Consider the following 27223-nt stretch of genomic DNA (forward strand, 5'->3'; position numbering starts at 1 on the left):
TCATTTTTGTTCCATTCATTTCGTTGTCAACTTTATGTTTGTCTCATTAAATAAGTTTGTGAGCCTCCCCTCTTTTTCTGTTCTTTGTAACAATTTGAACAAGGTTGGGGTTAACTGCTCGCCTTAGTCAGTTCAGGCTGCTATAACAGAATACCATACAATAGCCTGGATGTATAAACAACAGAAATTTCTCACAGTCTGGAGGCTGGGAAGTACAAGATTAAGATGCTGGCAGTCAGTGTCTGGTTGAGGGCCTATTTCCTGGTTCATGGACAGCCATCTTCTCCCTGTCTTCACATGGCAGAAGGAGTGAGAAAACCCTGTGGGGTCTCTTTTATAAGATCACTAATCCCATTCATGAGGGTTCAGGAATAAATGTCCTTATGTCCTAGTCACCTCCCAAACACCAAAACACTGGAGATTAGGTTTCAACATACAAATTTGGGGCAGGGGTGGGACACAAACATTCAGTCTATAGCCACTGCTCCTTGGAAGTTTGCTAAACTTGTTTTCAAAACCACCTGGGCCTAATATCCTTTTTGAAAGTGTGGTATTCAACTACTGTTTTGATATTTTAAATGGCTATTGTTAGATTTATGTTTTCAATTTTGTATCTGGTCAAATTAGGGCAATTTAGCATCTACACTCTCATTTTTATCCATATGAAAATTTATGTCAACACTTCAAGCACTTTGCTTGAGGTTACACAGAAAGAGAGTAAACAAAGAAGATTTAGAATCAGTCTCCTAAGTTTAGGCCAGTAAACCACAGGTCCTAGATCAGAAATACCAATAATCTGTCCATTGTCTTATGCATTTTTCACTATAATCTAATAAGATAATGGGTGTACAGTGATTAGCACTCTGGAAACTGATAGGGATCCACATGATGATCATGGGGTTGCTTGTGTTGGAGCTCCAATGGCACTGATGCTTTTCTGAAATTCCTGAACCACACGGCTTATTTGTGCCCACCAACAAAATTATGGCTCTCCAGTGTGGTGTGCTGACCACACAGCTTATGCTATGTATTTGTCGTACCTACTTCCTTAAATAGCAGGGACAAAGTCTAACTAATTAGGTCATGGTAGCAAGGATATAGATAGATGTTAAAATCAAGGGCTTTGGAGTGAGGCTTACTAGGTTTGAGTCTCACCTCCATCACTTCTAGCTGGGCAACCTTGAACATGTTTCTTAGCCTCTCTAAGACTTAGTTTACTCCTTTGTATCTGGGAAAAATAACAGTAACTACCACATGGAAAGGCTGCGATAACTAAAAGATAGAATGCATATGAGGTATATGGCAAAGTACTGCTTTCTCTGGTACAGAGAAAGCAGTCGAAAAATGTGATCTACTATTACTACTACTGGCCTTAGCATCATACAGACCAAGGTGTGAATTCCAATTTCACCTGAAACAAATTGCTAACCCTCTGAGCTTCAGGTTTCCTTGTCTCTAATATGGTAGGTGATATATAGGTCTGCTTAACTCGGAACACTGTTGTTCAGATTAAATGAAAAAATGTATGTGAATAATCCTCTTTGTTGCTTGACAATCAAGACGGAGACCAGTCTAATCTGCTCGCTGCTGACCTGCTTTGAGAAGTCTTGAAAAGAAATGAAAAGTTGGAAGGAGAAGTAAAAGTAGAGAATATGCAAAGTTATTCTAGATTTACATCAGACATAAGCAGTGCTTATGGAGAGAAGTGAATGAGTACTATCATGGAAAGGGTTGAGGTGGTGAGCGTATGAGATGCAGCATATGAGGAATGGGAACGAGGAAAGGCTGGACTGCTGATGGATGAATGTGAAGAAAATATTTTGGAGAGGCACTCATATAAGGCACACAGGAAAAGCAGCTCCCATGTGATCCCCTCCTCCACTCCTACCCACCCCGCCTCAATCCCCACCTGCATGAGACACAGAGATGGTAAACTTACAATCACAATGATGAAATCGAGCCAGCACCAGGCACTGGTGAAGTACTTCCTAAATCCAAAGGCCACCCATTTCAGACCCATCTCCAAGATAAAAATGTATGTGAAAATACTGTCAGTACAATTAAGTATTGCTTGGATTTTGGGTTGTGTACCAAGGTAAATATCTTCAAATACCTGAAATGATAAAGCACATCCAAAGGCCAAGTTGAACTCTCTGCTGACTGTACTTTTTATTTTTCTTCCTTATTTGAATAAACTAGTACCTCTCTTGGTGACAAGGTTTTGCTCAAAAGGTATTAAGGCTGAACTTTTCCAATAGAAACAATTCCTTGAGTAAGTAAAACCAGAAGAAGGAAAATCCTATTTCTAGATTTCTGTTGCCACTATAGTTCCCCAGGCTCTCATCACTGGCTCCTGGAATATTTACCAAAAAAATCTTCACCACACTATTTCCTGGTCTTCCTAATCCTTTCAACTCTTACCAACAATATCTTGCCAACTTTTCCAGAAACTCCCAGTGGCATACACCATTTCTCTCATCCCCCTAGTTACCTGGGTGGCTCTATTCAGTGGCTCTTTGTTGCTTACAGCATCAAGTCCAAACACCTTAGCCCACACTCTGGATCCTGCCAACCCTGAGGCTCGTCATCTTCCACCACAAACAGCATTATCCGTTTACCCCAGTGTTCCCTACATATGTGATCATTTTGTATGTGAACCATGATTTGCAAAAGTTTGGGAAGCACTGGGCTAGAGCTCCCAATGTAAGTTACTTTGAATATTAAACTTCATTAAGTGTAATTTATGAAAATTAGATATCCAAGCTTTTGGAGAGACCTTTTTCCATGCTACATCCAAACATTTCCTTCACCTGAAGTATGTGTGCATGTGACTCTTCAGGGTCTATATTACTAGGGTATAAGCTGTCCTTTTGGTCTTTACAGTGTTACTGAGGATGAAAGAAAAGAGAGAAGAGGCACTAAACCTGCCAACTCATTTGGCAGGCAATGCCAAATGAAGGCAAGAAAGAAATCAGCCCTGCTGTCAGGGACTAAGGTAATCTCACAGTCCCACAACCCTAGGGAAAAAGAATAAAGAACAAAACAGTCTCATTTCCAACCCCCAAGTGGGCTTTTGACAGAAGAAGGCCCTTCATCTCCTCCTCTGCCCCACTGGCTCCTGGTCAGCCTTTAAGATCTCAGCTTAGCTTATATCTTCTATAGGAAACGGTCCTTCTTCCACAGGAATAGGTTAGGTGCCATCCTACATGGCTCTATGTCACCCACTGCTTCTCTGAGTGTTATCACTATGGCCCTGGTCTATAATTGCCTGGACTCCATCTGTCTTCCCTACTAGCCTCCAAGCTCCTGAAGGTCAGGGATTGTCTGTTTGCCTCTTGAGGAGAGACAAATCTGAATGGTGTTGGAAGCTCATTTCCTCTCTCATTTTGGAAACTTAGCAACAAGCTGGCTCAGCAGGTCTGAATTTGCCCAATGGAAGAGCAGGCTGATATCAGCAACTGAGCTTTGGAAGCTCCCATAATATAACTAGGCCATTTCCTAATCCAGGAAGCTCCCATTATTAAGTAGTTGCCCAAATCAGAGCTTCTCAAACTCTAATGAGCCCCAAATCACCTAGGTTCTGATTCAGCAGGTCTGGGGTGGGCCCAAGACTCTGCATTTTTAATAAGCTGCCAGGTGATACGAGGCTGCTGGTTCATATACTACATACGGTGGTGAGGGACTAGATGTTTCTTGTCTCCATTTCTCTATAAATATGTGTAGTGAAACAGGGCCTGGGTCCCTCTCCTGGAACCCTCTGCATTGTGTGCTCAGTATCACTCTGCCTAGGCTATGCTTGCCTCATCTGAAGGCAGATGAGAACTAAGAGGACTGTGTGCCCTCTGCTACTTTTCTGATTATAAGTTTTTTCACACAGTGCATGGGGTATGTGTCTGTGACCTTGTGACAACACCACTGCTTTGCTACTGACTAACACAGGGCATGGCAGACAACAATGACCATTTGTGGAATAAATGCAAGAACCCTATCTTTTGGAAGTGTAGACAGCTGGTGAGATGTAATCACCAGAAGATTACAGGGAACCCTACAGGGTGAGCGATAAAAATTAATCAAGGGAGTTCTCTGGGATGGTCTTAGGGAAATTTTCTTTTTTGTTTCAGGGATAATTTATATTACAGTAAGCAGGTAAATGGGGATGTCTGTTGATCACAGGCTCTGGTGGGCCCCCATGTGTGCTCTTCTCCTTTCACCTAGAGATAACACAGGTGTAAAGCACTAACCAGGAAGGCAGGGGTGTAGGAACAAGACATGTCCTTGTCCCTCCTAGCAACTTGTGAAATGTTCTGTGACTCTAAATCCATAAGGGATAGCTCAGTACTCCATTCCACTTGACATGACAAATAATAAGAGAATTTAGTTTTATATTATGGCCATCTTAAGAGGAGACACAGAACATAATGGGAGGGAGAGAGAGAAACATGTAGGTGATAAGAGAGAACATACTGTTGCCCAAGGTGGGTATATACGTGCAGAGGAGGAAAGATGGACTACAAGGTGAGAAGAGAGAGCAGAAAGGAGTTTATGACTATATGGCTAGGGAGGCTGATGGATTCAATTATTTCCAAACCTCACTGGAAATCACACCATACCTCAATTTAGAAGGATCTGTCATACACATAAAGTGGTATCTCTTTGTCTCTCCTCTCAAGGGATCATGAGTGGTGAAAAATACCAAGGCAACTTATATCCTAATCTGGTCCCTGTTGACTTCTCCTCCTGTTTTACCTTTTAGAAAGCAGCACTATGGTCTTCAGGAAAAAAGAGAATAGGAACATTGCCGTCTAGAGGAGGAAACGTATAAGATACAGTGAAAACGTCTAGAAATCCTCCAGGAATGATGGACAGACTTGGAGTCAAGGGCAAGACTCCAATAGCCACTTTAAAGTGCCTATTTGGGGACTTCCCTGACAGTCCAGTGGTTAAGACTACACACTTCCATTGCAGGGGGCATGGGTTCAATCCGTGGTAGGGGAACTAAGTTCCTGCATGCTGTGTGGTGCAGCCAATATAGAAGGAAGGAAGGAAGGAAGGAAGGAAAGAAAGAAAGGAAGGAAGGAAGGAGGAAGGAAGGAAGGAAGGAAGGAAGGAAGGAAGGAAGGAAGGAAGGAAGGAAGGAAGGAAGGAAGAAAGAAAGAAAAAGTGCCAATTTGGGTCATCCTTCCCACAGGTAAAGCATCTTTGGCTTGGGGATTTCCCGGTTGTAGCATTCCTCCAGAACTTGTTGTGCAAAACCCTGTCCCCTAAGGGGATACAACAGCAGAGATCCCACTTCTTCTTGGTCTCCCCACATTCACAACCCCGTGAGGGGCCAAGTCAGAATGAAGCCACCCAGCTGCCTTGATCCCCAATGTCCCCACAAGACCATGATAATTTACCAGTGCCCCACTGCTCAGCAGAATCACAAAGATAATAAAGCTCTCAAACCAGCTGTGTTTCACTATTTGGTAGCAGGTTTTCCGCAGTTTCCACCAAATGATCCAAGGGGACTTTCTCTTGTCCACAGTACAGCATGGAGAGCAGCAATCCAGGCCTGCAAGGAATTAGCATCACTATCATTAGTGTCTATAATACATGTACATTAATAGCCCAACTCTTCACCCCTCCTTGTACACACCATGTGACTCTGCAAATCCTCCAACTAAAGAGGTGGAGTCTTTTTCCAACCCCTTGAATCTGGGTTTAGCCATGTGACAACATTTGGCCAACAGAGCAGAATAGGAGTCATAATGTGCCAGTTCTGACTCAGTGAGAAATTCAACAAAGATATAGAACTATAGGAAATATAAAAAAGAACCAATCAGAACTGAAGAATACAATAACTAAAATGAAAAATGCACTGGAGGGAATTAACAGATTAGAGGATGCAGAAGAATGAAATCAGTGATCCGGAAGACAGGGTAGTGGAAATCACCCAATCAGAACAGCAAAAAGAAGAATTTTTTTAAATGTGAAGAGTTTAAGGGATCCCTGAGACAACATCAAGCATACTAACATTAGCATTATAGGGGCCTCAGAAGGAGAAAAGGGACAAAAGGCTTATTTGAAGAAATAATAGCTGAAAACTTCCCTAACCTGGGGAAGGAAACAGACATCCAAGTTTGGAGATTGGGAGCACAGAGATTCCCAAACAAGATGAACCCAAAGAGATCCATGCCAAGATACATTATAATTAAAATGTCAAAAATTAAAGACAAAGAGAGACTCTTAAAAGCAGCAAGAGAAAAAGAAATAGCTTTATACAAGAGAACCTCCATAAGACTATCAGATGATTTTTCAGCAGAAACTTTACAGAGCAAAGGGACTGGCACAATATATTCAAATTTTTGACATTTTAATTATAATGTGTCTTGGTGTGGATTGTATTATTATTGTATTATTCAATTCTTTCCTACATTTTCTAAGTCTTCGTTGAAGTTCTTACTGGGATGAAGTTCATTTTCCTCCCTAGTTTGGTCAGAATTCTTATGATCATCTCTTTGAATTCTTTATCAGGTAAATTACTTACCTCTGTTTCTTTAGGGTTTTTCTTGGGGTTTTATTTTGTTCTTTCATTTGGAATACATTCCTCTGTCTCCTCATAATGACTTTCAGTTTTTGTTTCTATGAACTAGGTGAAACAGCTACCTATCTTGGTCTCGAAGGAGTGGACTCGTGTGTGAGTATCCCCTATGTAGATGGCTTGCACCTGGCAGCTTTAGCAGGGCAACTGGGGCTGGAGCTTGCCAGGGGCAATCTCTGGGGAGCACTCCTCCTAAGGCCACCCAGGCGGGGCAGCTGGGGGGCAGCTGGGGTTAGAGCAGGCTTGGGCTGGAGTCAGTCCCTGGGGAGTGCTGAGGCCAAGGCTGCCTTGGTAGGGTAGCTAGAGCTGGAGTGAGTGAGGGCCAGGGGGAGTTCTAGGGGTGACTCAAACAAAGGCGCTCTCTGGTGCCTCTGACCCCACAGAGGGCTCCAGTACTTCCCTGCTCATGTGGCAGAAGCTCTAGGATTAGTACATGGATTTCCTTCCAGTATAGTCTAGATGCCCTTTAAACTGCTGTTTTCTTGCTGCGTCCCAAGGTGGGTGAGTCTGTGCTCTGGCCCAGCAGCAATATTACTTCCTACTGTAGGTCACTAAGTTGGGGGTGGGATTCCCATGGATACCATGTCTCCGTCTTTCCTACCCGTTTCTATGTGGTCTTTCTTTTTTTTTTTTTTTTTTTCTATGTGGTCTTTCTATGTGCAGTAGCTGTTCAATCAACCCTCAGGTCTTTTTCAGGAGGAACTGCTCTATAAGTAGGTGTAGAGTTGGTGTGTCCATGGAAGGAGGTGAGCTCAGGGTCTTCCTACGCCACCATCTTGGACCCCTGCTCCCAGAGAAAAATCTTGAGAGATGAGTTGAGGGCCTGGCAAGGGCTCTAGTCAACCCCAGACTTATGGTCAAGTTCTCTTGGTCTATGACCTCTAGTACATCCTGACAATTGATGTACTGGGAACTCTACCAAGTGGCAAAAATACTGGCCCAGTGGGCTTTCTAGGAAAGTTTTCTAGATTTTCTACCCTGGTAGTTGGGCTGTACAAGTTGACCCCACCTAAATCAAGAATTTCCTGAAATGGTCCCAAGAATCCAGGGAAGACTCTTCACTTTTGTCTCCAGTAGAAGTAGAAAGAAGGCATCTATCAAAACCATAGATCTTCAAAGAATAACAGAATCCCATCGAAATATTCCATGAACTGAATGTAGGAATACTGCCACTTACCTTTGGGCAAACATCTCTCTGGTTCCTTTTTGGGAACCATTTCAAGTACCCGCCTAAAGGGATCCTGTGGACCAGTGGTGCTACATTCTGAGAGCACACTCGTAGCATCAGACTTCTGTACATCAGAACAAAGGAAAGGGGGAATCACTTTCCAACACCCTCTGTCACCATGGTTAATACCTAATACCTTATTTTATGACTTTTTATGCATGAAACTAGCTAGGCAAAGGTATGAGGGGTGTCTAGAAAGTATACCTCTTGTTGTGTTCTTTCCTAAATGTTCTGACCAGCCCTGACTTCAGGAAAGAATTCTCTAACTGCTCTCCATTGGCTGATGAAAGATAAGGCACATGAAGACACAGTACCTCAACCTTTTCCTCTCTCCAAATCTTACCTCTGATCTGCTGACTAACTCCAAATATGGAAGCCAGGTGATGAGAAGGATGCTACTTTACTGAGACTGAAATTGTCAGCTACCTCAACTCCCAGAATAATAGGCCTAGAACAGTGGTTCTCGTTGATTTTACCCTCCAGGAGACATTTTGGCTATGTCATTGATTTTACCCTTTAGGAGACATTTTGGCAATGTCTAAAGACATTTTTTATTTTTACAATGGGGGGATGCTATGGGCATCTAGTGGGTAGAGGCCAGAGTACTGCTGAACACCCTACAATACACAGAATAGTCCACATAACACAGAATTATCCTGTCCCAAATGTCATAGTGGAGAGGTTGAGAAACCCTGGCCTAGACATTTGCTTAAGATCTAATTCTGGCAGTTTGCTTTGTACTAATCTTGATATTTTTCCACGGTGGCTATCTTGGAGAAGGTGTATGGATGAGCCATGTTTCTTCTGGGAACACCCTGGGAAAATTACCTTTCGGGGATTCTGTATCGACAGATAAGGATCATCTTCAGAGAATATGTCCATTTCCACACTCTGAGCTCCTGGACTGGTGGGCTCCTTGGTCTTCTGATGGAGTTCACTGGCCTGACACTGAGAAACCCCAAGTAGAATTAATATTCCTTCTGGACATCTCACTTGAGATGAAACAAGTTTGAATTCTATTTGGTTTTCTGTTTGTCATGAAAATTATTATATTATTAACCTTTTCCGTTTTACTTTTGAAAACTGATCCTGGAAAAACTCAACATAAAATAATTCTGGAACACTACTATAGGAAACAGATAACAAAACTTACTCATAAGTAATATAATCAAAACAATATGGTTTGGATACAAAATTCACCAAATAATTAAGAGGTGAAACTTACTGTAGCCTTTCAATTCAATGGCAAAATAATAAATTGTCTAATAAATGGTACTGGCATGATTAGTTATCCCTGAAAAAATATTACAATGTCAGAATATAGTAAAAATTAAAATCCATAATCATTTGATATTCTGATGTAAAAATAGATGAATAAAAATATTAGAAGAATAACTTGGAAAATAATTTTTTTACTCTGTTCGGTACAGAGGGTTGGCTTAGCAAAATAGGTAACTGAAAGGCATAAAGAAAATATGAAAATATATCACAACATAAAAATAAAAAATAAATTTTGTCCTATGACCTGCAGCTAAATCCAAGAAGGATATGCAAAGTCACACCTTAAGTGAAGGTTTCATCCTAAAATCTATGTGAGGGTTCCTGTGAATCTGACACTGTAAGGTCATGATTTAAGAACACTTCTCCCCTTTGAACATACACACACTATAAACAGGTACACATTATCTATGGACCAGACACAGAACAAAAATATAAAGTAATAACAATTTAAAGCATGTAGCAGGTAATGGTGAATAAAAGTGCCCCGTGTGAGGAAGGAAACCACAGTTATGTCCAAAGCTTGAAACTGTGGGCTGGGTTGAAGTTCTTGCACTTAAGAGAGAAAGTCAAAAGAAGCTGTGGTTTTGTGACCACCTAGAGGGGTGGGATAGGGAGGGTGGGAGAGAGGGAGACGCAAGAGGGAAGAGATATGGGGATATATGTATATGTATAGCTGATTCACTTTGTTATAAAGCAGAAACTAACACACCATTGTAAAGTAATTATACTCCAATAAAGATGTTAAAAATAAATAAATAAATAAATAAAAGAAGCTGTGGCCAATGTTTGGGATTACAATTATACAAAGCTGCATACCTAGAGAGGAAGGAGGAAGCACAGCCTCAGAAACAAGACCTGGGCAAAGGGAGCCACTGGTTCAGTGACTGGATCTGCAAAATGCCCAGTATCACTATTAGACAAGAATCCCAAGTTGGCAATACAAGACTTAGTTCTGAAATGGATCCCCTAGGAGGGTCGATTAAAGATACCACAGAACTTAGACTGCAAAGAGAGGGACAGATCCTCCCACAAAGATGAGCTTTCAAATTCACACTCCAAAATGTATGAGGAGACAAACATAAAACGAGTAGCCCTCAAAAATTAGCTACAGGGAGGTGAATTTACTTGAGAAAAAAAATGAAATTAGTATAGTAATCTGAAAGCATCATTAAAATTAACAAGTTTAGAATTTAATTAAAAAAAGATATACAGAATTTTGCTTCCTGGATGGTAAAGTAAGAAGCTCTGCAGACATGCTCCACAGGAAAATTAACATAAGTGGTGGAAAATATTCATAAAAAATCATTTAAGTTTCTGGAAATTGTCCTAAGGGCATACAGCAAATGAAGAAATATTTACTAAAAAAATCTACATATTTCAGTAATAACAGCAGGAGTCTATGTCACTTGAGCCATGCATGACCTGCTCTCTTCCTTCCCACCCCCAGCTCAGTTTGACAGAAGCTCCACTCTAGGCAGATGTGACCAAGAAGATGGGGCTCCCTTTACCCTCAGCTCCCAATCAAGAGATATGTATCTCACCAGAAGGTGCAGGTCACCAACTTTTCTCATCTCCTCCAACTCTGAGTTGAAGAGGCTAAATTTCTGGTGAATGTGGCCAAGACGTTGGATTTCCTTTTTCAATTCAGTTTCTACTCATAGGACAGAGACTCTATTCCAGGTTCAAAAGCTTGAGAATACTGGGGCCCTGATCACCCTTACTCCAGCTAGTTTGCAGGGCAGAGGTTCCATGCAGGAAGAGGGAGGCTGAGAGATGAGAGACTACTGCCCCTCCGAGTACTAGGGGTAGCAGCTATGGCTAAGTGATCCTTTCCCAGGGTGGTAGGCAATTCATAAGAAACAAAATCTCTTTTTGTGCTATTCACTTCACCTTCCACACTCCCTTTCTCACCTTTCAGCCAACTCAAACTCTATACTTCTTCTTTTAGGGCTCAACCAAAGGCACTTGATTCCCCTGTTGCCCCAGCCCACTCTGATCGTGCTCCCCTCTGAACTCCTCTGACACCTCCCACCTGTGCCACATGTGCAGGACCATGATTAGAACCAGCCCCGGATGTGCAGCCGCCACATTTTATACCCTTATCATCTCTGCATAGTGCTCAGAACAGGGCAGGCAACCAGTGCCCCATGGCAACTCTAGCTTTGTACAACCTCTAAGTTAATGTGTGAACCTTCATACCTGTTTTCCAGCCTCAGGTTGTGTGACAGGCTGTGCCTTATCTTCACCAGGGGATTCAGCATCATCTTCTTCCTCTGCTAGTGGGGCCAACCAAGTCCGATCATGCCCGACACTCAAGGTCTTTGGTGCGGAAGTCAGTACACCAAACTCCTCCCAGGTCTCTGGGCCCTTTCTCATCTCTGTGACCAGGGGAATGACACCTTTGCTCTCTGCCTCAGGGCCTTCTGTCACCTCTTTTTGCTTTGGTAAATGTTGTCTCCTGCACCACTTGGTACAAAAATGCTCAAGAGTATACATCACAAAACAAAAAGCCCGGCAGAACCGGTCCAGGGCTAACTGGACTTTGGTTTTCCTGACTTCTCCTTCCAAGTGTCCATCTCTCTCCTCATTGCTGAAGGAATTGAGCAGCAAGGCAATAAAGAGGTTGAGTACCTGGGAAGGGGCAAAGGGAGGGGGGACATAAGGAGAATGAAAAATTTAGCAAAGGAAAGAATACAGTAGGTTTCCACAACAACTTTTCCCCAAGACCCAAAACAAAATCAAATGAGAGTTCTATGTCCTTCTGCCTCCCAAGAAAGTTCATCTATAAAATAAATAAAAGGAGAGAAGACTGAGGAAGTAATAGCGACATCAAGATAAGACCAAAGAAAAATTGAAGTTAAAGGGTGCAGACAGCCATATCCAGTCTGTCTGTGTGTAAGCAGCATGTATTGTAGACCCTGGCCAGTGTAAGGCTGAATGGTGAAACCATGTGGCAAAATCAAAAGTGGATATTCCTTGGGGATCAGCCAGAATCATGAGGTTGGACTTTTTCTGGAATTGCCCACAGGGATATGGGTCTGATGTCTAAGACTGCTGTGCTATGAGGTCCTCTCCTGTCTGCACAATTTGAGAGATGGTATACTTGTGCAGGCTTTTCTAAATCTCTTTTGTTGTGGCTCTCGCCAGCTCAAACATATACAGCTCTCTGGGAGAAGTGTCTTGTGGGTGTTAACGGGTCTAGTCACTCTTCCTCAGCTTCACCAGGAGAATTCCCAAGTCTGGATCTTTGCTCAAGCTCTCCTCTATTTGCTAAGTCCTCTTTACCTCTTAAGTGCCCTTCTCAAGTACTGTGTCTCCCACAAAGCCTTTCTTAGTGCTCCCTTCCCACTCCCTTGGGTGATACCCTGCCCTTCTGATCTTTCGTATGTCTTACTGTCTATCAACATCACTTATTAGGTATTTAGGATAGTTAATTTTATTTCTATGTGGATTGTTAATTATATTTGCATGATAGCCCCAACTCAATTCTGAAGATCTTATGCTCAGGTATCCCTGTCTGTCTCCTGTCTCTTCATACCCTCACTGGTGTACACCTAATTAGCCTCTCCATAAACAGCCATGTTTCCAGCTGCAAGTAACAGACTCAGGGCAGCTTACACAATAAGAAAATGTCACATGACAAGATATTTGAAACGTTTTAAACAGGGGACCAATCATGACCCGACAATAGGTTGGTTCCACCTTCCCTCTATCTTCCTCAGTGCTTACTTTGTCTTAGTTTAGTTCTTCTCATGGTTGCATAATGTTTGCAGTTCTACCAAGAGTCACGGTCATAAAAGGTCCAGAGGAAGTAAAAGGACCACTTTTTTTCCTCATCCCTCCTTCCTCCCCTCCTCCTTCTCCTCTCCCCTCCTCCTTCTCTCCCCCTTCCTCCTCCTCCTCCTCTTCCTCCTCCTCCTTCTTCTTCTTTTAAACAACAAGAAACCTTCCTCAGTGGACATCTCTTTACATCTATTGAACAAATTAAGTCAAAAACCCCTACCTCGGCCAATCAATGGCGATTTGAATAACCACCTGGAGTAGGATAGACATTGGGACATCTTTATGAGCACTACGTGACAAGGTTTTCTTTCATGCTTACCGTACTGTCTTCAAACAAAATTCAAATGCACATTTTAAAATATTATATAACATTACATTTATAATACTATACTTAGAGTAACAATTTTCACTAGTGAAGTGTTACAAAAGAAGCCAATGCATTTGTTTAGTCCATGTATTTAATACAATGACAACAACAACAAAACTAAGACACTCACCACGAGTTTTCCTATCACCATGATCAACAGAAACACAATAATGCACAGTGCTTGGTTAGCTTCTTGCATACATTCCCACATGTTTTCGATCCATTCCCCACAGAGGATGCGGAATACCACCAGAAAGGAGTGGTAGAAATCCCCCATGTGCCAGCGTCGTAAACATGGGACTGCAGGATCATGGGACTTTGAATTACTCTTTATGCAATTGAATTTAGAGCCAAAAAGCTGCATGCCAACTACTGAGAAAATAAAGACCACAATGGCCAAGACCACAGTCAGGTTTCCAAGGGCTCCAACGGAATGGCCAATTATCTTAAGCAGTGTGTTTAAAGTTGGCCAGGATTTGGCTAACTTGAAGACCCTCAGCTGTAAAAACAGACAATAAACAAAAATGGAAGAAAAGCCAGTTAAGAACAAATTCCATCTGCTCAGCTATAATTTAAATGACATGTTCCCAAACCACAGCATTTACAACTTTCAAAAATCTTTTCAAAGCCAGATCCATCCTAAACATGGTCACCAACTCCATGTCCCAATCTAATATTCACCTGTATCTACTTTTTGTTTTAAAAATGGAATATTTTGGTCTAATATTTTAAATGATAAAGACTTTGGGATCATGATGGTGGAATTGAGCATACATGTTTATTAAATATAATGAATGTATTGGAACCCTATATAATATACCAAGGGTCAAAAACTCTGGCCCCAGGGCCCATCCATCCCATTGCCTGCTTTTATATGGCCTGAGAGGTAAGAATGTTTTTTACATCTTTAAATGGTTGGAAATAATTTTTTAAAATATTTCATTACACATGAAAATTGCATGAAGTTCAAATTTCCATGTCCATAAATAAAGTTTTATTGGAACACAGCCACGCACATGCGTTCTCTACTGTCTACAGCTACTTTCGTGCTACGATAGCAAAAGCTGAGTGGTTTCGACAGAGACCATATGGCCTGTAAGGCTGAAAATATTTACCATCTGGCCTTTTACAGATAAAGTTTGCTAACTCCTGTATTATATATTTGAGGTCCCAAGTTTGAATCTAAACTTCATAACGATGACAAGAGTAACATGATGTTTTGTACCTAGGAGAGAAAAGGCAATCAGCCAGTCAAGACACACTCTCTTTTTCCACGAGAAATTTTCTCCATGGAAACTTACAGACCTTATAGGAGACAACAACCTTAGAAACAACACAGCAACTAGTTTCATAGATTATTTCTTATATTAACTTTCAATGTAAACCAGTGGTTTCACTCCAAAGTACAATCCTGTTAAGTATCAACTATTTGCGGGGTGGGGAGATACTGCAGGTCAGTAAGACTTATATCACAAGAGAAGGACCACCACTGTCTACTTAGAGGGGAGCTGAGGGCATCTCAGGGAGAAACTGTGGTTCTGTTCTTATCCACAGGCAATGCCACAGAGCTCCTTGCCTCATAGCATGGCTGTAATAAGCCTAAACAATAGTAAAGCAAATGTAATTTTGCTCACCCAAGCACCAATAAAACTTTAGGGAGCAGCCTAATAACGTCTGACTTTAAGCAGTGTGATTTTCTAACATATGCCAAGTATAAAATGTATGCTTAAGTAACTGAATCAAATGTCTTATTCTACAGGCTTAGAAATCCTATCCATGCCAAAAAAAAAGTAAATCTCTGAAAAGGGACAAGAGGTCACCTTTTGTGGTTTCTCTATTCCCCTCCCACATGTGATTTCTCTGTGATTTCTGTCCCTACCTCTTGTGGGGTCTCTCACACTCCACTTTGCCTCATAGTCATTTCTGGGCCTGTCTTGTATCTTCCCTAGACTGCAAACTCCTTGAAGGCAGTGCTTTCCTCACCTTTGAGCCTTCCCTCATGTACATATCAGGTGCTCGGCAAAGGCTGCCAGGATGCCTCCAATGGTTCGTGGATGGAGGGCAAAGACTACAGAAAAGGAATGTGGTACTGGCAGCAATGAGGAGGGACCCTGTGAGATAACACCTGCAGGCAGCACCCAACCCCCATCCTGGACTCTGTAGTCTACACCTCCTTGGTGAGCCCAGCTGTGAGGATGCCTGGCTCAGAGCTCTGTGGGGGAAGAGATCATTGGAGGGGTTGTACACGAAGCAAGGAGCAGAGTCCTGATACCAGAAGACACAATTTTGAATCTGGTTGCCTGAAGGATCATCTTGTGGAGAGAGAGGGAGGAAAGTAGGGGTTCACCTGAGAGAAGACCCCTTGGGACTCACAAAGGTATTAAAGACCTGGGTGGGAGGGGGAGTGCAGTTTTGGTTCTCAGGTTAAGGTAAGATGGTAAAGTTTAGTCCAAACTAGCTACTGAACTCACTCAAGACTCTTCAATCCTGTCAGATAAGTTATTCAGTATGGGACTTCCCTGGTGGAGCAGTGGATAAGACTCCACGCTCCCAAGGCAGGGGGCCCAGGTTCAATCCCTGGTCAAGGAACTAGATCCCACATACATGCCACAACTAAGAGTTCACATGCCACAACTAAGGAGCCCGCCTGCTGCAACTAAGGAGCCCGCCTGCCACAACTAAGACCTGGTGCAACCAAATAAATAAATAAATAAACAGCGAGCTGGTTAAATTGGATTATCATCCTGACAGCCTCTTAAAAAAAAAAAGAAGGAAAGAAAGTGCCTTACCACTCTTAAGGAACGAAGTGACATACAACTTTGTTTTCCTGGACACATACTATTTATTATCACCTCTGCAAAGCTCAGAAGAGCAACAATGCTGTCAAAAATGTTCCAGCCTCGACGAAAGTAGTGGTAGGGATCCAGCGCAATGATTTTTAGGCACATTTCAGCCATGAAAATGCCAGTGAAAACCTACAGCGAGACAAAGAAAAATGAGAAAAGGAAGCTACCTCTTCTTGGAGATACACTTTTAAGAATGGTCCAAGGGAATTACAGAGGTTACAAAGAAATAAAATGTATTCTCATGCTTGATACAATATGCCCTGCAATCCACAAAAAAGAAACGTTTACCACTGTAGTATGAACCTCACTCTACCTTTGCCCCTCTCTCTGCCCTCCTCCACGGCCTCCACTCCAGTGTCACCAAGCTAAGAGACATCAGGATGGAGAATAAATATTATTCTCCATTCTGTTAAAAATTAAAGCAAAGTTGGCTTCTTGGTAGATGGCAGAGTAATACGAAGTGTCAAGCAATTCCTCCTCTGAATTCTCTTTAAGATACTAATAACTCCGAAGTGGGGGGAGTACACAACAGCTCTGAAAACTAAAGATAAATATCGTTCATAAACCAGAATGCAGGAGGAGTTCACCTAACCATTCAATCTCAACACCTTGATCAGAAAAAAAAAAAAAAATTAAATTAAAAGGGCCCAGAGCAGAGAACTGAAAAACACTACCAGGCACAGAAAAATGTCTTTGAGCAACCTGATATAGAGGATAAACCCTAGATTGGTTATGGTTGAAAGGAAGATTAGCGAGTCAGAATATAATCCTAAAGACTCACTAGAATGCAGGGCGCATCATTCCAGAACAAAATATCAAAGAATTAAAAGGAGGGGCAAGAGCTTAAAAAGCACTAAACTATGTCTCTTCCAAGGGAAAAATAATTCTCTGTCTTTAACAATTAGATAAATACAGGCTTAAGAAATTTGCAAAATGTAGCATAGTAGCCAAATTCAAAACTAAATCTATCTTCTATTCTTTGCAGAAGATAAAGCAAAGCATTCCTTCATAGCCAATAGCACTTTCTCTATCACACACATACACACATTAAATAGAAATGAGAAAAACAATAGTATGAAAATAATACAGTAATATGAAAAGGGTTAAAGTCTTTTAAAATGTCCGTTTTAAAACGCACAGGGGTCCCCAACCTCCGGGCCGCAGACCAGTACCGGTCTGTGGCCTGTTAGGAACCAGGCAGGAGGTGAGCGGCAGGCGAGCCAGCAAAGCTTCATCTGCCGCTCCCCATCGCTCGCACTACCACCTGAACCATCTCCCCCCTCCACAGTCCGTGGAAAAACTGTCTTCCACGAAACCGGTCCCTGGTGCCAAAAAGGTTGGGGACCGTTGTGTTATAAGACTCCCCTCTTTAGTTCTGGAAACAACAAAAACAACCCCTAAATGATCAAATTTCCTTCTTAAAAAGTAACAGGTGATCTATTTTTATAAATAAGTCATTGACTTACTATTTATAAAATACATCCCTAAAATAAAATGACACGAGTTAAAAAAAAAGGATAGGCATAAATAAATACAGAATAGGCAAATAAAAAGAAATCAAGGGTGGCAAAGAAAAATCAAAGCTTATACCTATCTTTTCCCTTTAAACATTGCTGCCTATCCCTGCCCAGTGCCATAACCAGCGCCTAAAAGCAGGCAGTGTTGCGCATTCCAGTTAATTGTGCTGGACTGATCTCCATCCCCTTTTGACCCACTCTTCCTCCTCCCGTCTCCTTCAAGTTTTAGGTGTCTGAGCCCAACAGCATCCCTAGATGCTTTGAGACCATTGGTTTTGCAATCCAATTCAATTGCTATTTATGACTTCTTGGGAGCTCAATGTACTCCCTTGATTCAAGCAATTCTGAAGCCTAGAGAGTCCATTTCTAAGTCTAGTCCACAGAACTCCACAGGCCAGCTTAATCCTGGTCCACCCATCAGACGGGAGAGGTCTGAATGTGCTCTTTCAAGCTCAGGGCTCCAAGGTCTCCCCGCACCACCATCATAGGGGCACAAGAGATGAGGTGGCTGCCCCTTTTTTTGCATGTCTAGGGAATGGGGCACATGGAATAGATGCACAGGCTACATAACCAGCTCTGCATGTTTCCCTTCAATTTTCAGGACCCAGGGTCCAGCTGCTGCCTGTGTTCTCAGACACCAGCAATGTCCCTCTGCTCCTTCTGCCTCTGGGAGAGAGTGAAGAAGAATGTCACTTAATTTGCCAGCTTCCAACTGTAAAATGCAACTTCACCTCAGCACCCCGGATGCCTGGTCAGTGGCAAATGTGAGAGGCGGGCTTTGGCTATTTCCCACAGTTGGACCAGAAGATGAAGTGATGGACAGACCACCTTTGCAATTGGGAAGCCCTGTCCAGGCGGATGACTCTGGGTTCTTTGAGTATTCTCTGGAATTTATCCAATAACTCCATCTACCAGGAGATGCTGAAAGATGGGTCCTGCTAACTCTGTGAAGGTAGGGACTGTGGCCCTGAGGGCACAGCATTCTGCCTCCAAGTGAAACTAAACCATCAGGCCATTCGGGGACACCTCAACAGGAGAGAGCTAAACACCCTGGCCTGGAGCCCAGAAGATGCCAGCCTGTTAGAAGGTATTCTGTGTGTTAGCTTTATTGTGCAACATGGAATCTAATCTGACCTATGCACACCCACAGGGCACTTCTTCCCAAAGGCAGTATGGGAAAAGGAACTTAAATGCAGACTGTCTGTAAGGAGATCCACCCTGCTCTTATGCTGCAGTTCCCTGCTCTTCCTGCACATGGGATGTGGAACCAAGGGTGACAGGCACCTGTCTACAGTTCTACACCATCCTAAACCTGATGCATGGAAGCAGCTCTGTGGACCAACTCCTGATTCAATACGTACTGTGGGTTCTTGTCAAAGTGAAAAAAAAAGGAAAATTAAAAAATACCTACATACATACATACTACCTGGAAATATTCCGCAATGCTAAAAATGATCATCTTTGCTAGTAAGACCATAGGAAATGAGTTTCTTCTTTGTATTTCCTTTCTTTGTATTTTTATTTATTTTTAAAATTAAAAAAACATGCATTGCTTTTTAAATTAGAAAAATAACATAAAACTGTAAGAAGAAAAGGCTAGACATTCTGGTAAGATTTTTAGCTAATTAACTCATTAGCAAATTAGGGTAGAACATTCACTAGGTACTTACTTATTATTTCTGATATTTGGGAAACTAATTTTCCCTTGGGCCTTCTGCAGGAGCTATGAATTAAAGTGAACAGTTCTTGAAAAATCTGCTCCCCTATCTTAATGTTCCCAATTTAACTGAGAATAGCTTCATCCAATAACAAACACACTGAAGCAGGCTCAAGTATGGAACCCCACGCCCACCCCACCCCACAAGCCTCTCACACCTACTCCTGGGAAAGAACCTCCTACAGCTTCCAGGCTCTGACTCACCTTTCCAGGGAAAATAACACTTAGTAACGGCAGTCACACTGTTTTGTGACAAATGATGTCATCAATATCACTGGGGACCATGGTACTCATTACCATGGGTCTCTGGATATGGTTAATGTTTTCTTGATTATCCAAAATAGTTGACCTTTTAAGATGTCTACTTGCTTCTGCCTTACCACTGAATGACTCTTTAGTCATCCATTAGATGACTAAAGAAACACTTCAACGTACTAGAGGGCGAACAGGGGCCCATGGAAAATTACTGAAATGGGTAAAAATAAAATCCTAACGGTCATCTTTTCCCTCTTACTCCACCTAAGAGGACCAAATACCTATGTTAGGTTAGGCCACTCACAAAATGTTTAGACTTTGAAAGAGTTATAATTCAAAGTTTGAAATATGTTTTATATTTTTAAAAGCCTAGAGTTACCAAATTCCCTGTGTACAACATATTCTCAAAACTCTGGTCCATTTTGTAATGCTCCATGGCCAAGAAGAGAGTGTTGATTATGATGCAGATGGTGATGGCCAGCTCAGTAAAGGGGTCAGTCATCATGGTTCTCAGGGCCTTCTTAATGCACAGCCACCGGGGGCTACAGTCCCACACGAGGTATTTGGATGCCAGGTTTTCCCCACATGGGAGGCAAGGTTCCTGTGATTTTTCTTGTTCTGGAGAAGGAAAATTGAAAGAGCACTTGAGGAGTTAGGTCTGAGCCAGTCTGGCTGTTCTTTGCCTGTGTGCATTCCTTCCTCCCTCTTCCCTAGCATCTCCTGTGCTACAACATGATCAGTCAAGAAGGGTACTGACGCATAGCTAGGAAGGTTTCCCACACTCAACTTCCATGTGATATAGTCAAGTACTTCAAGTCTTTATACTTACATTGAGCATCTGGGAGCAGGGCTGCACTGTGAGAGATACAGATGGGGAAGTCAACACTGACTGGCTATGAACCCATGAGAGAGACAGACACAAGCCCAAGTTATGTTCACTCGAGGAAGACCATGGTGACGGCTGTACCAGAGCACAGGAAGCTACCAGGGCTCAGGGGAAGGGGAGATATTCAGGCAGGGGCATCTATAAGCACTGAAACAAAAGGCATGCTATCAGTTGGTTGACTTCAGGCCAGAAAGCAGCTGCACCCTGATTTCCACACAATTTCAAGGCCTCATGAGATGATGCAATAGGCTCAAAAGTGCTACGAACCCATTTAATCCCATTCTTGCTGGGACTTGAGTCCTGCCCTTGAACACGAACCCCTCAGTTTGGTCCCTGTTGCCTCCTGTTAATCAGGTCCATCAGATGGTTCCAGCCTGCATATGCAAGTCTTCTTCTATTATTCATGCCAGATTCCTATTCTAACTTCAATGACAACTGTAACCTCCTGGAAACTTCTATGTCTTCTCTTCTTTGGCTGGCTATCATTGTCACTGAAACTTCCTGTGACTGCCTGGCCTGAACGAGAAGTCCTGTTGATGCACTTGGTCCCACCACTACCCAAGTGGCAGCTCAGGGTGGGCCCACAAGGAAGGCCTGCTTCTTCCAAGCCATTTTGCTCACATGCTCCAAAGAAGCATGGGGAGTCACTCTGCAGGAAGTACAGTGGGTTGCAGAGGGCTTCTGGGGGGCTAGAGAGAGGGAGAAGGGAAGGACATCGTTGAAGTTAGGCTCCCCCTTGGTCTTGGAACAGAACTTACCGTGCATGGTGATGGTAAGGATGCTCACAGCACTCAGCGCTCTCTGCCTTTGGAAGGGGTCTCCATGCTCATCACAGTGGTCCACTGACAGATTCTGGGACAGTCGTTTGGTTTGTTCAAGTAGGTGTGGCTGTAAGAGAAGGCATAGTGGACCATCTAAGGGAAGGGGCGACCTCTCCTCAAAACCTGACAAACTTTGTTTCAATGCTACATGCAGCGAAGATGCTCAACTCACTTCAACTTCATGGCATGCCAAAGGTGCAGTTTTCTTAATTCACATTTAATAGATAAGAGAAATATGGTTTGAACATTCATATTTCTTATGTATGCCCATTTCTAGAGTCTAGAGTTGTACCTACAGAAACATTTCTTTCTCCGTGTTTTATTCATTGTCAACAAAGAGCAAAAAATATTTTACAAAAACTAATGCACAATGGTTCAGGGTATGAAAGCAGTAAAAAGTGCGATTTAGAAACAATGTTTGCGAGGGGCAGAAGTGGTGTATAAATTTAGAAAGGTGGATTGAGGCCACATAGTGAAGTGCCTTGAGTGGCTGCCTAAATAGATTTTGAAATAGTCAGTAACTAAAAAGAACAGTCAAAATAAATACCACAAAATCCATATACTAAACTTCAAGCACTCAGGCTATGTCTAAGAGCTTACTGATTCTCACCTTATCTACAACTCTAAAGTATCTAGAGATTAAAGGACATAAACCTTCAGCTATCCAGAAAACTCAGGTATCTGTAATTACGTATTCCCCCAAAGTTCTGACCAACCATGGCCCCAGAGGGAACTATCCCTTTCTGAAAAGCTATTCTAAAGGGAGCCTGCAGTCTTTCTATAGCTATTTCCTATTCTAGTGAAAGGGAAAAGACACTTTATGTTAGGTGTCTGGGTCTTTGTCTATTGCTTTGTGAAATGAGGAAAAACTTGCAAAATATTAAAAAATATATGCAGTCTCTTGAATATGCTGTGATCTGACAGCAAAGAAGCCTCTAAATCATGAGATCTTGCCCTGTCACTCCATCAGAGAACTGCTCAGAGCAGTGGGTGAGGTCTGTGCATCTACTTCTACAAAGGCCCTTGAACTCCCTTTCCCCACCCCAGGCTCAGGCACACACACCCACCTCCTGCCTGCTTCATCCTCCCCCTACCTCGGTAAAGAGGCTCCAGCTATTATTCCCTGGCCTGTATCACCAACATCTTCCTCTCTTCTGACTTCTCTTCTCCAGAATTAAAACATGTTCAAACATCCCCCACCTTAAATGATAAGAATAAGCTTTCTTTTTCTACAGTACATCCTCTCATAGCTTCTTTTCTGCATATCCTACTGCTTACTCAGTAGCCTGACTGGAATGCCCCATAGGCACCTCAAAATTGGCACATGCAAAACTTGCTATCTTCCTCGCCCCCAGAACATGCTCTTCACCCATCTCAGTAGATTACCCACCAACAAGTCGGCTACCCAAGCCATAAACCCCACCCTCTACATCTAGTCAATTGCCAAATCTTTTCCTCTGCAGATCACTGTAGCCTGTTCATCTCTCTTCATCCTCACTGCCCTAACCATAGTTTAAGCCATTGTCACCTCTTACTTAGATCACTGCAACAACTTCTTAATTGGCTGCCTCCAGTCTCGCACTCCTCCAGTCCCCTCTCTTCAATGCATCCAGGATTTCCACAATGTAAATCTAGTCATATCACTCTTCTGCTTAAAACCTTTCCATACTGCTTACCACTTGCTCTCAGTGTAAAGAATGAACTCCTTAGCTTGGCTTCAAGGCCTTTTATGATGGTCCATATCTTACCACTAGAGCCTCTTGCCACCCCCCCCCCCAACCTCATCTCACACACACATACGCGCGCGCCCACACACACTTGCACATTTTCTACTGGGTCATATTCTGCTCTCCTTTGTTTCCAGGCCTATGCGTGTGCTGTCCTCTCTATGTGTAGTGCTTCATTCTTCCTTCTACCCGGTTAATTCATCCTTTCAGCTTACACACTGCTTCCTCTGGGAACTCTTTTCTGATCCACTGCTCTTTTCCCAGCCCCCACCAAGTCTGGGGTTGGTTGTCTGAAGCAGACGCTATTGTTGGCCCCATCCATATGTCCTCAGGCTTCCTTTGGCAACCCAAACACTTTTGCCCTAACACATAGCAAGTCAGAAATACAGAAAAATTATTGTTTCCTGACCCCAGAAGTCTTGAACCAATGATGGACCAAAGCTGGTGTATAAATACTCTAGTGCCCTCACTCCAGGGAGATTAAACTGGCTTAATAATGCACATTAATTGGCCACCTTCTCTTCCATGTGTCACTTCTCCCCTCCCCTCTTAGTGCTTCCTAAGATCACTTCCCAAATAATCTACTTGCACTCTAACGTCTCAGGGTTGGCCTTGCAGGGAACAAACATTGCCCCTAAGACGATGCTCCTGCTCTGCTCTCCCTCAATGATCATCATGTCGGTCATCACACTGAACAGTAACTGCCTCCTTGTCAGTGTGCCTTCATCATTACTTGCCTGTGTTATATATCCCATGTATCCCCAGTGCCTACCCCAGTGCCAAATAAACACTGTCAACATTTTAAATAGACATCAGTAAATAAATGGATAATTGAATAGACACATGGATGCAGGGAAGTATGTGCAAATGGATGAATGGATAAATGACTGAGTGAATGAATGAGTCCTTTCAATTAGATTGACAACTTGACCTGTCCCCCTGAACAGTGCTAAAGTATCATCAATCCCTTGGCCAAAACTTGCCTTTTTTGAAGAATCTTCATCAGAATCTAATCCTGGAACCTGGTCTTTCCCAGACTTTCTCAAAAAGAAGGATTTTCTTTTCTTATTACCAAATAGCTTTCTCTTCTTCGGGGAAAAAGACGATGCTTCAAGGGAATTAAGTGAGCTTCTGTCAATACCCATGGCAACCAGAGCCTTAGAAAGTGAAAAAAAGCAATTAATGAACAGATCACACTCCCCACAGAACACTGTAAATGACTTCGACCTCAGTAAGCATTCTCTCCTTTCTTCTGGTAGCACTGGACCATTTTGATTGCTCATTGCCCAACTGTAATATGCTAGCTTTGTCATTGTTTATGTGGGATGCTAGCTTTGTCATTGTTTATGTGGGGAACATGTCCTGTTTGTCCACGAGACTGCAGCCCTCGAAGGCAGGGTTGACTCTTAGATATCTCTGTGTAACTAACCCATAGCACAGTGCCCTGTATGTGCTAAGCATTCAGTAAATGTTTGCGCTTAACGTTGCAGATATCAAGCACTTAAGATGGGCTTCCTCCTGATAAATCTCTGTGGAGGATGAGAAAAAGCATAAAACATGGCCCTGCTCTGAAATCTTAGAATCGAATCTTAGAATCTTAGAGCTGAAAAAATGTAAAGATGCCAGGGAAACAATAAGAATGGCCTGTAAATATAACAAGAATTATAAGAAAGGATCATGACTGTCATCTCTACAGCCACCATGATTGATTTCCCAGACTCTCGCAAGCAAAGTCCCTGGACACGAACATCTCCAGCTTCCCACAGGAAAGCCTGGAGCAGAGCCTTAATTTACATATACACACATTTTATCCTCTAGACAGCAATTTGGGATCTATCTTTGAAGGCTCAGGTTTCAGAAGGTCAAAGATCATCAAAACCAAGGGTTCCCTTCCTCAAGAGCCCTGCGCCTGGACATCTTAGTGGGAGACTGTAGCAGAGCCAGCTGCAAGGGGCTTAAAAATTCTCAGAAAAGCACCAGTTGGGAAAGCACTGAGACTAGGCCTTATACAGAAACCTTAAGTGTCAGACCCCACAGCCTCTGGGGTCCTCCCAAGCAGACCCCACTGTCTGACACCACGTGCCCCTACCTCCTTCTCCTCCTTTAACAGCTGCTGGGCTTCCTGGAACATCTTCTCCTTGGCTTCTGTCTCAGCAGCTACATTCTTGTTCTGTTCCTCATAAGCCATGGTAACAACAGCCAGGGTTAAGTTAATCAAGTAGAAAGAGCCCAGGAAGATGACCACCACAAAGAAGAAGACTGAGTAGAGCCCTGAGGTGCGCAAAGTCTGCAAGGGACACAGCACATGCTGGCGACTGAATCCTTCCTCCGCAGAGGGGTGACTTGACCTCGAGTGGAGATTACACAGTAGCAATTGGTCTCTCCCCAGCCCTGGTTGGCTCAGCTACCTGCAGCATCATCGTCTGCCTCCCCCATCACCTAGAGCTCCTGATGCCCTATCTCTCAGCAAGGAAATGCCATCTGTACATTCACACAGAAGTCATAGTGACTTTACTGTGACTTTCTCAAGGGTATTTGCATTTTTTAAATTAAAAAGGCAAGAGAGAGAGCAATGCTGCATGAAAGCTGAAGCACTAGTGGTGGAACTTCAGTCAGTGGGGAATCTGGAGAGGGGTGATATTTCTAGGAAGAGGAGTTTTTTGTACGCTTCTTCCAAATATCACATTTATAGTCTTTTTTTTTTTGATGTTTCTAATGGAATTTCTAAAACACAATTTAACAGTACAACTGTTAAGGATAAGAAATAGATGACAAAGGTGAAGGAGAGATGGTAGGTTATAAATAAATGATGAAGAGATAGATAAGTGATGGAAAGGGAGAGAGGAGGCAGGGAGGCAGAGGGGCAGGGAAGAGAGGGGGAGAGAGAGAGAGAGGGAAATAGAGAGAGAGAATGAATAAATAGATAACCTGTTGATAAAGCTTCTCCCAGGAATCTTGGGTCATAAGCCGGAACACGGCAAGAAAAGACCAGCCAAAGTTGTCAAAATTCGTGTAATTATAGTCAGGATTTTTATTGGTATGTTTGCATTCAAATTGTTCAGAACAAGCCCTAGATATTGGAAACAAAGGAACAGAGAAAGAATTACATACCCTGCAGCCCACCTCCCCTCGACACCCTGCCCAGGGCACTGATTATTCCAAGAACCATGGGCTCACACTCAAAAGTCCTAGGTGAAGAGAATATTTATAGAGTTGACCATCCTCCATCTTCCAAGCCTCCCAGTCTATATCTAAACATGGGCACTCATAGACTCTCTTCAAATGGATTGATTAGGAAGTTCATATCAGCAGTTTTTCATTGAAAAATTAAGTGCAGTGACATAGTGAACACTTTAGAGTAAAAAAAGGACATACAATGAATATGATGTCTCCCTCTCTCCCAACTCAGTCCCACTTCCTAGAGGCACTGTTAAAGTTACTTTAGTAAATTTTCAGAAGTCCTCTATGAATATAAAAGCACATATGTATCAATATACATTTTCTATAATATATGAATGGGAGCATTCTTTGAACACTCTCTTGCACTTTGCTTTTTTCATGGAATGGTACTGATTGGAGGTCTTTTCCACCAGCATACAAGGAAGTATCTCATTTCTCTTCATGTCCTACAGTTCTGGGATTTATATAAGTGCTAAATATTTAGCTAATGCTAAATATTTAGACATCAATTGTTATCAGTCCTCTATTCTTACAAACATTTGGGTTTTACTTTAAAAGCAGTAGATATCTTGCATATAGGTCTTTGTTCACATCACCAAAAACACATCATTGAGTGCATCTGTCGAATATACTATGAGTATGTACTTTCTTAATTTGTAATAAATATAGTATTTTTATCAAAGTAACACATGCATGTGGTTTAAAAAAAGTCACATGGCACCAAAAGGCTTGTAATGAAAACCATTCCATCATTCTTCATCTGTCATTTATACACCCCAAATTCAACAACTTTTAGCTCTTTTAGGTCCGTATCTCTAAATATAGTGCTTTTACTGGGAGGAGATCAAGGTGGCGGAGTAGGAGGATGCTGTGCTCACCTCCCCCAATGAATACATCAAAAATACATCTACATGGGACTTCCCTGGTGGCGCAGTGGTTAAGAATCCGCCTGCCAATGCAGGGGCTATGGGTTCGAACCCTGGTCCAGGAAGATCACACATGCCGTGGAGCAACTAAGCCCATGCGCCACAACTA

The 27223-nt window shown here is 42.5% G+C and overlaps 1 protein-coding gene across 1 annotated transcript in view; it reads right to left on the minus strand.

Annotated features, from left to right (window-relative positions):
* The window catches only part of SCN11A (sodium voltage-gated channel alpha subunit 11), a 166074-nt gene that overhangs the window by 61157 nt on the left and 77694 nt on the right, over positions 1–27223 (minus strand). The window contains exons 13-24 of the mRNA XM_082348288.1: positions 25937–26078; positions 25098–25295; positions 23992–24165; positions 21219–21348; positions 19954–20192; positions 16029–16214; positions 13370–13738; positions 11289–11720; positions 8637–8756; positions 7758–7872; positions 5397–5551; positions 1940–2113 (exon numbers count right to left, since the gene is read on the minus strand). Of these exons, the coding sequence (XP_082204414.1) occupies positions 1940–2113; positions 5397–5551; positions 7758–7872; positions 8637–8756; positions 11289–11720; positions 13370–13738; positions 16029–16214; positions 19954–20192; positions 21219–21348; positions 23992–24165; positions 25098–25295; positions 25937–26078 (2434 nt within the window). The remainder of the gene's footprint in view (positions 1–1939; positions 2114–5396; positions 5552–7757; positions 7873–8636; positions 8757–11288; positions 11721–13369; positions 13739–16028; positions 16215–19953; positions 20193–21218; positions 21349–23991; positions 24166–25097; positions 25296–25936; positions 26079–27223) is intronic.

This window comes from Balaenoptera borealis (genome assembly GCF_965194805.1).
Source record: "Balaenoptera borealis genome assembly, chromosome: 12".
NCBI classification, from domain to species: domain Eukaryota; kingdom Metazoa; phylum Chordata; class Mammalia; order Artiodactyla; family Balaenopteridae; genus Balaenoptera; species Balaenoptera borealis.